Source organism: Aspergillus aculeatinus (assembly GCF_003184765.1).
Source record: "Aspergillus aculeatinus CBS 121060 unplaced genomic scaffold BO66scaffold_24, whole genome shotgun sequence".
Lineage (NCBI taxonomy): Eukaryota > Fungi > Ascomycota > Eurotiomycetes > Eurotiales > Aspergillaceae > Aspergillus > Aspergillus aculeatinus.
This window is the reverse complement of record NW_020291493.1, coordinates 65,484-81,825: the sequence shown is the minus strand read 5'-3', so window position 1 is coordinate 81,825 and position 16,342 is coordinate 65,484. Positions and strand designations below refer to the sequence as shown.

The window sequence follows — 16,342 nt, the reverse complement described above, 5'->3', positions numbered from 1 at the left end:
GGGCAGCGCCACTTCTTTTTTATCTTATTTGTTTTCAACTTGATACATCTTACTATGTACCATCCTCCTGATCCCTTATACTCGCACCTAGGGGATGGAAACCCCGATAAACATGGCCTGATACCCGAGTAACTGTGATCAACGTATGGATGGTATCACCCGCTTCATCTGCGTAATTCTTTTGCACCGCCGAGCTTTTCCACCACCGAATTCACCGGCTTACCTTCAACAGAAGGTTGTTTCCACACTGCAAGCAATCCAAGGACTCGACAAGTTAGATCCCACCAACCAGAGTTATCCCTCCCCTACTCCTGCGCGGCATCCTCATAGTTCCTATTTGGGGAGCCTGCATACCCACTACTGCATCCGAGCAAACCTCACTGGTTGCCAGTCCTTGGACCAAGCTTTTTAGAGCAGTCATACCCCTCCTGAGTCCTGACTGTACTGTACGGACTAGACTGCTAGGTATGTGCGAGTACATATTGAATAGCAGATGCTTTCCTGCCCCTGGGATCGTTCAAGTTGAAAAGTATTGATGTTCACTGCTAGCTCATTACAAGCCCATTACGGTGTGCTCCGTACATCCAGCATATCCCCAACCCCCTCGAACGCACCTGTCACACGCAAACCAGCCACCATCCTCGGAAGCCAAGAGGACCACGGGCCATCATATCTGCAGATACTCATATTTCCTCCCCCCAGCCATCCCTTGCCCGGTGCGGTCCGCAAAGAGTGGGAACAATGCAGGTCAGATTATCACTGACAGAGCTGAAAGCCGGAGACAGCCCCGTGCCCAGTCAACCGTCACATCATGTCATATCACTCTGGCACAACCCAATGCGTGCCGGGCATCCACCTCAATGCCCCCTGCATACTGCTGGACTGGTCTCCTGTTGCAGCCTAGGGTTCTGGATCACATCCAATCAGACAGAGTTCAGACACGAGTAAGTTAGTCTTCGGATCCTCTTCGTTCACACGGTTGGAGCTGCAAAGGGATGTCGGGCCTGGGATCCCCAAGCAAATGCAACTCTATATCAGCCACCACTACTAGCTATTGGCGCTGGTGGTCGATCTGTCAACGCCCCTGAGTGAGCATGTACCGTCTACCTACATTGTACATCTTAACCACCCATCACCGCCAGCATGGCATCCCCCCCCCCTAACCCCCCCTTTCTTCCTATTAGCATCGCTGCACCTTGTTCCACCAGAGATTACTCGGTGTCAACCGCCAAGAGAACAATCCTGGTAGAGTGTAGAGTCCAAGGTCTATCATCCTGCAGGCCCCGATTCCCTCTGAATCATAACACGCTACCTCTGCTGGGTCCAGAGGAGGGCGACATGGAGCGCAAAGGCACGGAAGATATGGCGATTCATAGCCCGAACCGATAATTTCCGAGGCATTTTGGCACAGCATGCTAAGTGTTTTCAAGATATGACTCGTGATCGACTCAAGAACCACCAGCTGGTACTGTGGAAAGGCTCTATGATTCCACTGCAGAAGCCATGAGCCCGTATCTGCGCCAACAGTGGCTTCGAGGCGGCATGAGACGTACTATCATTCGCATCGTTCTACTCCGTCCGCGATCCTTCGCCTCCGCTCAACCCCCCCCAAAATACTCAGCATGTTTGCTACCGCACCAACGGAACACCATCTCGCTCTCTACCCGTCTGCAAATTTAGGCGTCACCTCAGCTCTGACAAGAAGGAAGCCCAATGTGGACTGATCAGACCAAATCCCGTGTCGGAGCATGGCCTCTGGATTCCTGAATGTCCACTGAGCAACGGATGTCAAATCCTTCACGCCCCTCCTCTTTCCCCCCCTCTCCCCCCCCCTTTCACCCAAGAGTCCCCAGGATGCTGTTCGGGATATGGATGGGATGTGGCTGAGCCCTTGTCACCGAGCCAAGCCAAGCAGCACTACGGAGTAGAGCTGTGTTATAGGCAGACAATGATAACCTGGTTTGTTTCCCCCCCCCCCCAACCCACCGGGGTCATCCAGCAGAATATGAGCCCGTGCGCTGCAAGGGCCGTAAGAGTCTGACGCGCGGTCGAATCGCGCTTCTTCTTCTTCTTCTTTTTTCTCTGCTTAGGTTCCCTCTCGATTATGAGTATAAGTTAGAAAGGAATGCACCCACTCACTGTGGCAAGACGGAACATGATGGGTGTGATGACGAATGTGCGGGTCGTGTATTCAGGTCAGCGGGATGACAAGAGAGAATGAATGGGGTCTCTTGTTGCCCGTGAGCCCCGCCTGGGCATAAGGAGCACGAGGTCAGTTTTCTCTCCTTGCTTGTCCCACGAGTGACTAGCATATCTCAGCCCTATCGGTGGTGCTACTACGGAGTAGTCTATTAGCGAATCCACTAAGTGTGCTAAGTTACAGTCTGATAAGTAAGGTAGGTCTGGACTCGGGATTCCGAGGAGGAGGAGCAGCAGCAGTAGCAGCAGCAGCAGTAGCAAGCAGTTGGCAGGCCAACCTGTAATTTGATTGGTCGGATCCCCACTTTAGTCGGGCAGAGCTCCAATAATGAACCCTGAGGAAATGAACCTTCAACCTTGAATCAGAAGAGTAAATTAAAGTGTAAACAAGACAACCCAAAGTTCGGCCCGGAAGATGGTCTGTTGCCCTGTTTCACTCGCGGCTCCACCTTTGCTTTTGTTCCATCATTCATCATCCATCCGTCCTCCCCCTCGCATCGATTGAACTGTCACTCGGAGTCAATTGAACTCAAGAAGTTGCCCAATTGAAAATAATAATAATAATAATAATAATAATAATAATAATAATAATAATAATAATAATAATAATAATAATAATAATAATAAAAAGAGGGGGAGACTCTTGCCCCTCCTCCCTCCTCCCTCCTCCCGAGTCTGTCTGGATTGCCTCACTCGACCCTCACCAACCCGGACAGTACTGGAAATCAACCCCCATGCAGCCTCCAGGTTGCCAGTGCAACCGCCCGTGTTGACGGCGCAATCGTTCTTCCCAGCCCCTCACTATTTCCTGGCTCTCGCTTCATACTGGATGGGTCCTCAGATGGATGGGCCTGTCCGTCGAGGAGTACTATGGAGCACTATGTCTCCGTACGGAGTACGAAGATTTAGTCCACCCATGACGATTATGTTAATCAAGTCGTCCTGCCACAGAGTCCTCATTTCATCTAAACTCGGATCCGATCGGCCGCAATTGCGATGTTGCCTGCTGATGAGATCCATGTCAGTGTGTCACTTACTCACTTCTCCTCCTCCTCCTCCTCCTCCTCCTCCTCTTCTTCTTCTCTCTGGTCTAGCCACCAACCCCAAATCCATCTTCTGCATTCCTCCCTCCTCCCTCCCCTCTCCGCCAGTAGCACCATCATACCTTTCGACCCTCGCTTCATCCATATCCTGAAGTACTCGCTCGGATCTAAAGCAATTAGATCGGCCTAGTTTGACGATCCTCGCCCATGTCGGCTGATCTGGTCTCCAGCCGTGCCTTGTCCAGATCGTGCTAACGGGCTAACCCTTGCGCTAGATGCATTGCGATCTGTCTCAGATCAGCCTTGCTCTCGACCTCATCTCAAACTCTCGTCTACACACACATGGATGGATGTTTCCAACAAGGACACGGAATGCGCAGATTTGTCGGCGCCCACGTGGCGTCGACGCTTCTACTTGCCTTCGTTCTACTCTGCGCTGAGCCGACCTCTGCGCTGATTCCATATGAACCGTCGTACCTGCTCTACAGTCTCGACCATAATGGCTCTTTTGCATATCTTTTGCATTCGAGGGGATCTAGCCAGAATGTCACCACGGAACTCCTGGCCTTGAACGTGTCGGAAGTCGTCGACGCCGCGGAACCGCAGTATTCGACACTGACAAGCTCGTTACCCTTCCAGCACCATGAAAACGGTTCAGCTTATGTACCTACCATTGACGCCGCTGGCGTGATCAAGGTATTCGCAGGTAGCTGTCGGGACACTCTGGACCAAGGCGCGATATGGCAGTTCACACCCAAAGCGAACGACTCCGCGGGCAATGGCACCTGGGAACAGCTGGCCATAGATAGCTCCGCAACTCAGTCCAGTGTCGCTGTGGATAGGCCTAATTTCCTTTCGGCGGGTTTTGCATATGCGCCCACCAATACGTCTGACAGTTCCATCTATGCATTCGGCGGCATGTGCCCGTTCACGAATGCTACAAACCAAACCTGGATGGCCGCTGCAAACTATTCCCAGTCGATGATCGTTCTAAATCCTCATACTTCCGGGGATACTGTGTCTTATGACGCCTCTACAACTGGCAGCCGCGCCCCTCCAGTCGCGGAGGCCGGGTTTACGATCACACCCCTGCAGGCGTCCTATGCATATTCCTCCACCGGAGAGCCGCGCAAGCAGCAAGATTTTCTCCTGATTGGAGGCCAGACCCGGGACGCCTTCATAAACATGTCGCAGCTGGCCGTCTTTTCTCTCCCGCAGAATAGCTGGAGTTTTGTGAATGTGATGACTGCACCGACCACGCTCAAAACAGAACTTGCCGTACGGGAAGTCAACGTGGTGGAGCCAAGATCAGGGCATACAGCAGTCCTGTCTCCAGACGGTAGCAAAGTCATCGTCTACGGAGGCTGGGTAGGGAACACGAGTGTCGCAGCTCAACCGCAGCTAGCTATCCTGGAGCTTGAAGCTGACTACGAAGAATGGACCTGGAGGATACCATCGATTACAAGTTCTGGAATCGGAGAAGCAGCGGGAATATACGGACATGGTGCCACAATGCTTCCTGGAGGAGTGATGATGATCGCAGGAGGACAGCCCATTCCGCATCTATCTTCCAAACTCTCTTCCAGGAGCTCTCTAGACAACTCGCAGGTCTACCTGTACAATGTCACATCGGGGCATTGGGTATCAACCTATGAGAACCCGTACTCACGAAAAGACAACGTATCTGATTCTGGCACCTCGAATTCGCGCACAAAGACTGGGCTTGGAGTCGGACTGGGTCTGGGGATCCCCGCGGTGATTTGTTTAGCAGTATTCCTTTTCTTCTATAGCCGCAGGCGTTACGAGCGTCGCTCACGGGATCAAGAACTACGCAACTTGGCTCTTGGCGCACAAAGAGCTCATTTCTGGGGCGGCGAGGGCCCAAATATGGCGAGCAGCATACGCAGGCCCTTTTCGGGGGAGATGGAAGAGATTGCCGATTGGAAAAGTAAGCGCGGATCTGGGCAGTCGTCTGTCTGGCATGATAAGGCAGGAGGGACGATCGCGGAGAGCACTGGCTTGCTTGGGGAAGCATTGAGTCCCACCAAGACCAACCTGTCTGGCCCAACAGCGAGATTGTACCGGCCTCCAACTCAATACAGCGAGTTTCGCAGAAGCGATGCCACCGGAGAGATCCATCCAATCGACGAGCGCGAAGAAGACGAGGCAAAGAACGCCGGAATGATCATGACGCAGGAGACATACGACCCACCAAGAGGATCAGCCTTTCTACCGCCCTTAGGCGCCAACATTGGCTACTCAGCCGTCCCCCTCGTCCCCCCCGAGTTCATTGCCGGAATTGGCATCGATCAAGATGGTGGCCCCGCCTCGCCAGACAAAGGAGACCGGACTTCATCCAACCTGTCCGATTCATCGACTACTTCCGCGAAGTCCATCATGCAAGCCCGTGCGCTCAATCTCCCGCATCTCTCCTCCTCCCATCAGTCGATAAGCGGACGACAAATCCCCCTGAAGTCCACCGAAGCAGCTTCTGCGTATAGCAGTGGTGGCGCCAGCAGTAATGGCAGCAGCCGAGAAACCCCGCGCAGCCGGCCGAACAGCATGGCGCTATCCTTCGTGGAACAATGCTATACCTCGGATTCCTACTCGACTGCGCAGACCTCGGTGTCTCAACGTCACTCCGAAGGCGAACACCTCCTCCAACATCACCAACACTCCCAGAGCCTCGAAGAGCCTACCTCCCCACTTGCTCAAACGCTCGATCTCTTCCCGATGCCCGATAGCAAACCCACCGCCTTGCCCACTATAGGCAGGCCTCGAACCTCCGACTGGATCGGCAACAACGTCCGCCGCGTCCTCTCTCTCACTCGACGTCGACCACCGACGGCAGACTTCGCCGAATCCCCCGGTGCGTTCACCTCAATCGCCTCCGGTATCGACATCAACCTCGACCGACGAAGCACCGTCGTCGGCAACGGTAGCAGCAGCAGCAGCAAACGCCCGTCCCCCGTGACCCCCCTGGCTGCCGGATACGGGAACACGCGGATTCCGCGCCGCTCCGTCAGCGCCTCCGCCGAGCTCTTCCGTCGCAAACAGGGCGCCCGGGACTGGGGAGCCGGGAAGCGAAGCTCGGTCGCTGGCCCTTCGTGGCGCGACGACATGGGGATCGGTGACGAGCGTGCCGGCTTGTATTCCGATGGCCTGCGCCGGTATGCGGATGCCGACGGCGAAGAGGACGGGGACGACGACTGGGATGTCGAGGGTGCGGCGGAGGGCCGACGGGTCCAAGTGACCTTCACAGTGCCGAAGGAGAAGTTGCGAGTCGTGAACGCTACGGCGGGGGAGTTGGATGGGGTTTCGGAGAGGTCCGTCAGTGGTGGGATTCTTCCTCGCATGGTCCGCGAGATTTGAAACGGCGTAGCGTACTATGGGTACGTCCATATGCAGTCCCTCCCAGGGAACGGGGGTAGATCGGGCCTCGTGCTATATTTCCCCTGTTAGTTTTGGGTGGTCATATCCTGGCACTGACGGCTTTCGCTAGTCCAGCCCAACTTCGCGTTTCCCTTGGTTATGACTGTTACCCTTGATTTTGTTTTGTGCTGGGTATACGATGTTGGCCATGTTGATATCAAACGATATATGTATGCATGTATGTATGTGTTCACGAAGCATGTGGTGGAAACCGAGGTTTTCCCATGATATAACGATCTTACTATAGTTTATGAGCCATGAGTAAAATCCACGAAAATGCGAATATCCCTCAGCTAGATGGAAAAGGATCACCGGAGTCAACGGAACATCCAATCGGGGCAAGCCGGCATCGCAGGCTGGACTCGACCGATTAGGGAAGGCGTGGTGGAAGCTGATGCCGTTGAGCAACAATGATGTGTGGTAAATAACCAGATACATGCCCGTATTTTTCTGAAGCCGAGGCTGGATATACCAGAAGAAAAAGAATAATATATGATTCATCCAAAAATGTCATACCATCATATATATCGCTGCACTCTAATTTTCATGAATGGTGTCTCGAAACAAACAGGCCAAAAAAGATATATAGGCAACACTGAATGTAGTGTTGAAGCCACATTCCAAATCAATGAAGGAAACAACTTTTCCCAAGCCTGTTCCCGGAAATATGGAGAAAAAAAACGAGAAAAAAACGTAAGGATGATGATTGATTCGATTACATTTTCATGATACAATGAGGAGAAAAGGGCTTTTTTTTTATTTAGTTGGAACCGCTCAGGGTAGGACGGGTGGGGATGGTGTTGGGCAGGGGAGGCAGGAGGCTCTTGGCGCTCTCGCGAGCATACTGAGCCATGAGGGCGTCCATGATGACCAAGGCGGACATGGCCTCGACGATGGGGACGGCGCGGGGGGTGACGCAAGGGTCGTGGCGGCCCTTGGCCTCGAGAATACCCTCCTCCAAGGCGTAGGTGGCAGTGTTCTGGGCCTGGCCGATGGTGGCCGGGGGCTTGAACGCGACCCGGAAGTAGATGTCGGCGCCGTTGGAGATACCACCCTGGATACCGCCGGAGTTGTTGGTCTTGGTGGTGAGCCGCTGCTTGGTGGAGGTGTTGGGACCGAGCTGGGATGCCACGTCGGAGACAATGAAGGGGTCGTTGTGGATCGAGCCGGGAACCTCACAGCCGCCGAACCCGGAGCCGATCTCGAAGCCCTTGGTGGCGGGGATGCTGAGCATCGCGTGGGCGATCTTGGCCTCGAGCTTGTCGAAACAGGGCTCGCCCAAGCCGACGGGCACGTTGCGGATCACGCAGGTAACGGTGCCGCCGATGCTGTCGTGGTTGTCGCGGAACTGCTCGATCACCTTGGTCATGCGGGCGGCGGCATCAGCATCTGGGCAGCGGGTGGGTACGAAGGAGTCGACAGTCTTGCGGTCGATGGTCTTGATCAGGTTCAGGAACTCGGGCTGGGTGGAGGCGGTGGGGTGCTCGGGAGTAGGGGGGAACAGGTGTTCGTTGCCGACGGAGGAGACAAAGGCGACGATCTCAACACCGTGCGATAGGCGAAGGTACTTTTCGGCAATGGCTCCGGCAGCGACTCGGCCTGATCATATTCTTAGTATGTTTCATCCATTTCAGCGGCAGGTCTGAGGGTTGCACCCACCGATCGTCTCGCGGGCACTGCTGCGGCCACCACCACTGCTGGCCTTGACGCCATATTTTTCGAGGTAGGTGAAGTCGGCATGGCTGGGGCGGGGGTACAGGTCCATTGTGCTACCGCCGTAATCCTTGGGTCTCTGATCCTCGTTGCGCACCATCATGCCAATCGGAGTGCCCAGAGTGACACCGAATTCTGTTCCTGACTGGATCTCGACGCGGTCCTTCTCGTTCCGAGGGGTGGTCAAGGCACTCTGGCCGGGGCGTCTCCGAGTCATCTGCGGCTGAATATCATCCTCAGTGAGCTCCATTCCGGGTGGGCAGCCATCGACAATGCAGCCGACAGAGCGGCAGTGCGATTCACCGTAACTGCGGGGAGAAAACCATTAATTTAACCGTAAGTTGCTACGCCTGTGTCGAAGGACACAGATGACGCGACGCAATTGAGAGGAAGAAGACCTACGTGGTGACGCGGAAGTATTCACCCCAGGTCGACATGGTGGGCTGATGTGATGTGATGCGATGTCGGCGTCGAGATTTTTCGCAAGTTGAGAGGCTCAATCCGAGTAAGGGCAGAAAGAAAGAGGAAAAGGTCACGGATAGAAGAATTGACAGCCTCTAGGGAAAAGGAAGAAAAGAAGGTGAGACCGGAGTGGAAGAAAAGAAGATTGGAACAAGGTGGGTGGCCGGTGGAGTGGAATGGAAGAGTGAGTGGATAAGAGGGAGAAAGCAGACAGACAAAAGAAGAATGAATGACTGATTCATGGCCGGCCGATCGCGAGATCGCCTTTAGCCTTTGGAGGGGCATTTTCTCTAGATACTATGGCTTCCCGCCTTGGTTTTCTGCCGCCCTTTTGCTTCATCGGGTATAGCCCCCGGAGATCGGCCGCTTCTTTACTCGATGCAGCCCGCGGGAGAGCATGACTACCGCCTTTTCCCATTCGTCCAAAGCTCAATACAAGACTCATACCGCCAGGACCGTAAGTAACAGGTACGATACACTCTCACCGCCTTGCATACCCCGGTCCATGGAACTCCAATGATCATCACCAGCAATCAATCATCATCATCATCACCGTCTTCCTAATCGATCAACATAAAATAAATCTCATGTGGTGCTCACCTCCTGCATCTCGCCCGATGCGCCACCTTTTGCGCACCTCCTCATTCCGGCCCTCGTCACTCGCATCCTCCCAATGGCAACATACGACGTCACCCGTACCAATCCGGTGGAATTCCTCCTTCGCAGGTAATCGCTTCGCGCAGCTCGCCAGCCGACCAGCTTCCAAACACCAAATATACCAATCGCTGTCCAACGACCCCTACGTCAACCTCTCTATCGAACATTTCCTCCTCCAACATGCGCCCGCCGACTCGAACATCCTATTTCTATATATCAATCGCCCCTGTGTCGTGATCGGTCGCAACCAGAACCCATGGCTCGAAACCAACCTTCGCGTGCTACACAACGACCGGACCGCCGCCGCCGCCAGCAGCAGCCCGTCTTCCCCCGACCAGATTGAAAATGCCACGGCTCCCCTCTACGTCCGCCGCCGCTCCGGCGGAGGCGCTGTCTTCCACGACGAAGGCAACCTCAACTACAGCGTGATTTCGCCGCGCGCGACGTTCACCCGCAACAAGCACGCCGAGATGCTGGTGCGGGCACTTCACCGCATCGGCGCGACCACCACCAGCGTCAACGACCGCCACGATATCGTCATGCAACTCGAGAACTCCGAGCGGCAAGCGGAGCAGCCTGATCTGCAACCGCGCAAGATCTCCGGGTCCGCCTTCAAACTCACCCGCGAGCGCGCGCTTCACCACGGCACCTGCTTGCTCGATTCTCCCAATATCGACCGGCTGGGCTCGTTCCTGCGCTCGCCGGCGCGGGAGTATATGATGTCGAAGGGGGTGGATAGTGTGCGGTCGCCCGTGGCGAATGTGTCGTCGGCCTTCAGGAATGCACCGGTCTCGTTCGAGATCCAGGATGTCATTGCGGGAGTGATGGATGAATTTGCGAGACTCTATGGAACGTGCTCGGATGCTGTGCGCCGGGCGCAGAGGGCCCACATTGTAGAAGAGTCGGAACTGTATGCCGGAGAGGACTGGGTGGTTGGGACTGTTGGGGAGGAGCAAGGGTTTGGAGAGGCGGAGATCATGAAGGGGATCGAAGAAATGAAGGCGAGTTGCGTTGTTCATTTTCTTGCTCCTGTAATTCTGGTGTCGCATGCTAATGAGATATCAAGTCCCTCGAGTGGAAATACTGCCAGACACCCCGGTTCATCTTCTCGACCCATCCGGTAGAAGGGGAGGACCCGCGCGACCGGCCTCCTCTGCCGGCCTCCTTGCCGCCGTCTGTGAGTTCCCCTTCCGGCGCCTGCCTCGCCTATGTCCGGCTGGGCTGTCAACAATAAGCTTGGCTGACCTTCAAACTATCCAGACTCGCGTTTTTCTTCGTCTCAAACATGGCGCCATCGTCGAAAGCCACATCTCTACCTCCTCAGACATCTCTATAGCTGCAGAACAGGCAGCCCGCTCACAAGAGGCCCTGAAGGACCGCAAACTCCACGAACTTCAGCCAGCCCAATGGATACAGATTCTCTCAACTCATCTGGCTACCGAAGAGGAACCTCGTACGATTCAGGAACTCTCGAGGTTTGTCACGGATAAACTGGGGTGGGTCTAGATGCAGGTAATTTCATTTCTGATACAACGATGCATAGAAGATAGACGATAAAGCAAAGGTATATTAGCGATTGCATGAAAGAGGCGTTGTGGTTTAAGGAATACATTCGAGGTGCTTTCTAAATTAGGTTCAGCATAAGACTAGGTTCAAGTTCAAAGGAATAATGATACATTGTGCTTTAGGACAACACGGAGGAATTGTCTGATTATAACCCACTCTGACAAAGTGAGAAATCGGTCGTGCCATCATTCATAAATCGTTCATTCTACTTGCTATGTACAAAACACATCTTCAAACAGCCCCAAGTACAGTGAAACAAACGGATTGAACTCAGAACAGGCAAGCTTTCTCACCGGCCGTAATAGTTCGCGTGGGCTCACAAAGAGTGGTATAAGGTAGATTTAGCAAGGGAAAGAGGTAGCTAACCAACTCCAAAAGTGCAAACGCTTGAAATGAGACAGCTGGTCCAATGAGGCCGACCAACGCCCAAAGATCGAGGATTGATATCACCGTATTCCTCGCGCCGCTGCGAAACGATCCTTGAGCTTCGATTGACTGCGGGTGATGCGGCGACCGGGCTCGTCCTCCAAACTCAGACCCCCGATCCCCGGGCCCAGCTCTGATCGTCGGGGCGAGAACATCGAGTCACTGTTATAATCGTTGTTCCGTCCATAGCGAATGTTTCGAATTGTGTTGTTTGTGGCAGATGTGGCTGTTGTTACAGTGGTTTCAGTGTCCGAGTCACGGTCAAACGCGTCCGACACGTCGGACTCATTGTCTTTCAGACTGTTCAGAGTGAAACTGTGATTTTTGTAGAATCCTCCGTCGTATGGCGAAGGTGCGAATTGGGTGGGCGTGGCGGGTGACTGCGTCGTGAAGCTCGAGGTAGGAAGAGTAGATGAAAAGGACAGGGGTGGCATGGATGGCTGACTGTCAAACGACTGGACCTGGCTCTGGTGATTAAATGCCGATGGGGACTGATGTCCAGTTACACGGCCATCCGGAGACGCGATGCGGCGTTGTTGTTGTTGTTGTTGTTGTTGTTGTTGTTGTTGTTGTTGTTGTTGTTGTTGTTGTTGTTGTTGTTGTTGTTGTTGTTGCTGCTGCTGCTGCTGCTGGTGGGATCCAGACCCATGGACTGCAGCGAGGCGATACAGTGACAGCAGATTCAGTGCCTCTTGGGCGGTCATGAAAACCAATAACAACTTCCCGTATGTGTCAAAAGATTGCCGCTGGTAGGCAACCCCAATCCGGGGAAGGTATCCCCCAAGATTAACAGCAGCAACCAGCTCGGAAAAGCAGGTGAGGATCTCCATGCCATTCCACTGCACGATAGGACGTTTCATAGCCTCTAGAAGGGCGAACCCGGCGATAAGACTGGCACTGCCTAACGATGCGATCTCAACATAGTTGCCCGGAAGCGATAGTAGACCATATTCCGAAAAAGTCCAGGCAGCAAGAGAAACAATAAGAAGTCCTAACCGAAGGTACTGGTAGACAAAATAACTCCAGAGATTCACAGGGTGGTGGGCGTGTTCATTCGAGTTTTGGTGTGCTTGCCAGTAGTTGTCTTCTCCATCTTCAGGAGACTTGATGGTGAAGGTCCGATCGAACAAGCTCTCGAGTCCAGTTGTCGCGGTATGATCGCTCGTAGGAAAGAACTTTGGCGGTACAAACGCCGCGCCGGCATCACTGGTGTTCCGTTGCCATTGTTGCGGTTGTGCAGGTGTGCGCTGGAACGGATTTCGTTCCACTTGTTGAGTGGGGTTAATGGGGTTAATGGGGTTTGTGTATTGGGGTTTGCTACGCAAATTCCAGGCGGGTGGCTTAGGCGCAGCGGGCAGGAGGCCAAAAGACGGCAGCTCGCCATTGAGCCCAGAGGTCTTGTCTCGCCGACGAACACTAATTCTGGGTTCAAGTTCGCGCTGGACAAGGGAAGGAGTCCAGTCCATATCGTCAGCCTCCGGAGGTGGGGTTGGGATGCTTGGTTCCTCAGGAGCTGTCCGTGGAGAAGCAAGCTTGTCCAAAGGGAAACGAGAAGGTCGCTGCCGGAGATCTCCAGTAGGACTTGTAAACAGCCGGCGACTGTTTCCAGTGTTGTTACCAAAATTAGGCACTGGAGTCGCTTCAGTATTCCGACTCGGAGTGGCTGCGGGGGTGTCATCATTCCAGACGACCAGCGGACGGGTGTCATAGCGCACAATGCGCCTAGAGATCGCAACAGACTAGAGGTAGGTGTCCTTCATTAGCGAGGTCGACACTAGGTTCTCTAGGTTACGTACCAATATCGTGAAGAATAGCATGAACAAGTGTAAAGTCGGGGGAATATTAGCCTCCAGTCCGCTCAAAGAGGGTTCTCGAAGAACCGCCCAGAAGACGCATCGCACCACCATGACAATGAGCTGTACCTGATAGTACTCGCTCAGGCCAACAAAGCGTCCGCCCCTTCCTTCTACTTTCAAGCGTAGCTTGGGGTTCCACCACAAAGACAGAATGCCGACAATGAGAGCTAGCCCGGCATAAGGTGCTAGATCCATCGCGCAACTGCTCGGTATCCGACGGGTCTGCACTATCTCGCGTGCGCACTCGACCAAATGAGGAGAGTCATATAAGGCATCGGGGTCTTGCAGTGGTTCGGTTTCCTCCACGGCTAACGCACTCCAGATATTCCAGCTAAGTTGACCGGCAACACTAGCCCAGTAGCCCATGGCGCCGGCCCAGACAAGAAGGCTTCTCCAGTTCCACCGACGTGCCTTTCTTGCCATCCTCCCAGCCTTACTTCGGTCCATCATCCGTCTCAAATGATCCGCTTTGGCCTCGTATCCGGTTTGACGAATGCGCTGTTTCACTCGAGGCTCGCAAGTGGCGCAAACCTGGGGATACCGCTCCTCTAGGTTTTTGCGAAATTTAGGATACTCGCGTTCGTATGCGCCGAAACTCGGATCATCGGAAGGCGGGAAGTAGGATGCCAAGTTGTTAGTGAAGAGGTGTTGGTTGCGGAGGCATTTGTCGCAGAATAAACTGGAGCCTGTGAAGTCATTGGACTCGAAGGGCGGAGTTGATGCGTGAGGGCTGTGTACAGCGGGATTCGTTTCAGTAGCAGGGGGATCGGTGATTTCCCCGTTCTGAAGGGAGTTAGCCATGTTTAGCCCTGCTGCGATGGCATATGAGCACACCGTGAGGCTACAAGTGACCTACTTCATCCAAATAATTGATGGCCTCGCAATGTTGGCAACGCCATTTGCGAATGGGCTCTCTGTCAGCCTGGGGTGAGCGACACCCACAGTAAAAACACTTCAATCGCTTTGCGAAGAAAGGAGCCATCTCCTGTCGAGCAGGTGAACATTGATGGCGGGGGAGATATGTTTAGAAAGGGTGGACGACAACGGTAGTCGTGGTGATGATAGAGGGAAATGATAATGGGGCGAGGGGGACGAGAGAGAAGGAGTTAAGACAACAACAGCAAAATAATCGCCGACCGCGGCACGGACCACGTGCTTGTTTAGGTCGTTTCGAGGCCGCCGCCAAAACTGGCAACAATCATGAATACCTCACCTGCTGTCCTTGTCGTCATTGCTCTCTGAGCTACAAAATGCAAGCAAGGTGGGATCTGATAAGCTTCTGAGGTGTGCACAACATAGCTTCGGAGGATTCTTGAGGTTCCTTGTTCGCGATCACACCTCCGAATCGCATCCCCGCGCACCGTCCGCAGCAAACTAGAAAGCCAGCCTGTTATTTCCCTTCGCTCAATTCGATCACCGATCGCCAATTCGCATAATGTCTTCGGTTCTAACTTGGGCTATGCTGCTCTGGGTCTTAGCCCTGACAGGTACACTCTGTATATTTGCAGCCCTCGTCAGTGCCATGCTGCACCTCGCCGTCCTTACCATAGCCGATGACTAACTCGAGGTCGACTTTTATAGCTCCTTCTCTACGCCTTGATCCAGTCGCACAACACCAAAGTGCCAAAGTGGCGCCCGAGAAATAGACCGATTCATCTCTTGGTGGTCCTGGGAAGTGGCGGACACACGGCGGAAATGTTCTCCATGCTCCGGCGCATGGAACTCGATCCAACCAAGTACACCTACCGAACCTACGTCGTGAGCTCCGGCGACAACTTCAGCGCGAAGAAGGTCGTCGACTTCGAAACAACATATTTAAACCAGAATGAGGACCCTGCGGTATCTGAGCGGCCCCCTCCAGCAACGGGATCATACTCTATCGTCATAGTTCCGCGCGCCCGTCGCGTACACCAATCCTACCTGACTGCACCCTTCTCCACTCTCAGTTCCTTCTGGTCTTGTCTTCTGGTGCTACGCGGCTTACATCCAGACCAGGGACCACTTCGTTCGGAGTCGATGCACTCACCCCATCCAGACATCATCCTCACCAATGGGCCGGCCACGGCAGTCTGCATCATTCTGGCGGCTAGGCTGCTCCGGCTATGGCACACCCTTAGTACTATGTTTTTGCTTGGATCTAGGTCAGCCACCATGTCGAATGATTTCCGACTTCGCACAATCTTCGTAGAATCATGGGCTCGAGTCACCACTCTAAGCCTGTCAGGTAAACTCCTGCTGCCTTTTGCGGATCGCTTCCTCGTTCAGTGGCCAGATCTAGCGGGCAAGAGAGCGTGGAAAGGCATGCGGCAGACTGAATATGCCGGCACGCTGGTGGATTGACAGGCAACACATATTATCGACCGAGATCGACCAAGGGCCAACTACTACAGTACTAGACCATAGATGGATTAACCATATGCACCTGGTATCGATGGTTCTGAAGATCGGAATGTGAGCGGTGCGAACTGAGAGCCCTTCAGCGGAGTAAGGTAGATCGTAAGGCACTATATTTTTCTCACGCAAGTTTGTCACTTGGGCGGAAACTCCTCCACACGGTTGGCTATGCTATTCAGCTTGCTATTCTCTTGTCGAGCTCAAATCCTCACTCCAAAGCTTACCTCGTGTTGTAATGTTACATATTACATATACCCACTACAATCCCACCAGAACATCATACATTCCATGCACAATCGCAAAGACCCGATTACTGCCGGGTCCAGGTATGTGTATTCCAAGAAGTGGCACTTCTTCTACAGTAACTCCCAAACAGAGATTAGGGGCACAGGCGCTCTTGTAACCTAAAAGTGTGCCGCGGAGGGCTGCAACGTCGCTATTAACTTTTCCTGGGCAGAGACGCAGCTGAAGGGCTCGTGACAATGGTTCGAGAGCAGTAACTCGCAATACGAAAGCGGTCATCAGCCAAGGTATGTGCAGTGTGCGGCCAGAATATTGATGGATATAGGGAGAAAGACGCGCTTTAGAGAACGG

General features: G+C 53.7%; 6 protein-coding genes across 6 annotated transcripts; 4 read left to right on the top strand and 2 right to left on the bottom strand.

The window, feature by feature from the left end:
* The first annotated feature begins 2,878 nt into the window (after nucleotides 1–2,878).
* On the top strand, nucleotides 2,879–3,489 carry BO66DRAFT_87881 (uncharacterized protein). The gene has a single exon (XM_025653678.1). It carries the CDS (start codon nucleotides 3,029–3,031, stop codon nucleotides 3,392–3,394), a length of 366 nt encoding a protein of 121 aa, XP_025503923.1. The 5' UTR covers nucleotides 2,879–3,028; the 3' UTR covers nucleotides 3,395–3,489.
* A 125-nt stretch (nucleotides 3,490–3,614) lies between these two features.
* Nucleotides 3,615–6,916, top strand: BO66DRAFT_374199 (uncharacterized protein; the record flags this gene model as incomplete). Its single annotated transcript, XM_025645586.1, has 2 exons — nucleotides 3,615–5,737; nucleotides 5,771–6,916. 2 exons carry the CDS (start codon nucleotides 3,615–3,617, stop codon nucleotides 6,612–6,614), a joined length of 2,967 nt encoding a protein of 988 aa, XP_025503922.1. The 3' UTR covers nucleotides 6,615–6,916.
* Nucleotides 6,917–6,992: 76 nt separating this feature from the next.
* Nucleotides 6,993–9,080, bottom strand: BO66DRAFT_349714 (bifunctional chorismate synthase/riboflavin reductase [NAD(P)H] ARO2). The gene is made up of 3 exons (XM_025644693.1): nucleotides 8,790–9,080; nucleotides 8,334–8,695; nucleotides 6,993–8,273 (listed from the first exon to the last, which is right to left on the bottom strand). Exons 1-3 carry the CDS (start codon nucleotides 8,822–8,824, stop codon nucleotides 7,435–7,437), a joined length of 1,236 nt encoding a protein of 411 aa, XP_025503921.1. The 5' UTR covers nucleotides 8,825–9,080; the 3' UTR covers nucleotides 6,993–7,434.
* A 331-nt stretch (nucleotides 9,081–9,411) lies between these two features.
* On the top strand, nucleotides 9,412–11,174 carry BO66DRAFT_391902 (putative lipoate--protein ligase). The gene is made up of 3 exons (XM_025647373.1): nucleotides 9,412–10,507; nucleotides 10,573–10,683; nucleotides 10,767–11,174. The coding sequence occupies exons 1-3, from the start codon at nucleotides 9,467–9,469 to the stop codon at nucleotides 11,010–11,012; spliced, it is 1,398 nt and encodes a 465-aa protein (XP_025503920.1). The 5' UTR covers nucleotides 9,412–9,466; the 3' UTR covers nucleotides 11,013–11,174.
* An 88-nt stretch (nucleotides 11,175–11,262) lies between these two features.
* Nucleotides 11,263–14,399, bottom strand: BO66DRAFT_374192 (uncharacterized protein). Its single transcript, XM_025645585.1, has 3 exons — nucleotides 14,211–14,399; nucleotides 13,295–14,137; nucleotides 11,263–13,237 (listed from the first exon to the last, which is right to left on the bottom strand). Exons 1-3 carry the CDS (start codon nucleotides 14,334–14,336, stop codon nucleotides 11,519–11,521), a joined length of 2,688 nt encoding a protein of 895 aa, XP_025503919.1. The 5' UTR covers nucleotides 14,337–14,399; the 3' UTR covers nucleotides 11,263–11,518.
* Nucleotides 14,400–14,575: 176 nt separating this feature from the next.
* BO66DRAFT_374187 (glycosyltransferase family protein) lies at nucleotides 14,576–15,970 on the top strand. The gene is made up of 2 exons (XM_025645584.1): nucleotides 14,576–14,867; nucleotides 14,936–15,970. Exons 1-2 carry the CDS (start codon nucleotides 14,790–14,792, stop codon nucleotides 15,692–15,694), a joined length of 837 nt encoding a protein of 278 aa, XP_025503918.1. The 5' UTR covers nucleotides 14,576–14,789; the 3' UTR covers nucleotides 15,695–15,970.
* Nucleotides 15,971–16,342: the final 372 nt, after the last annotated feature.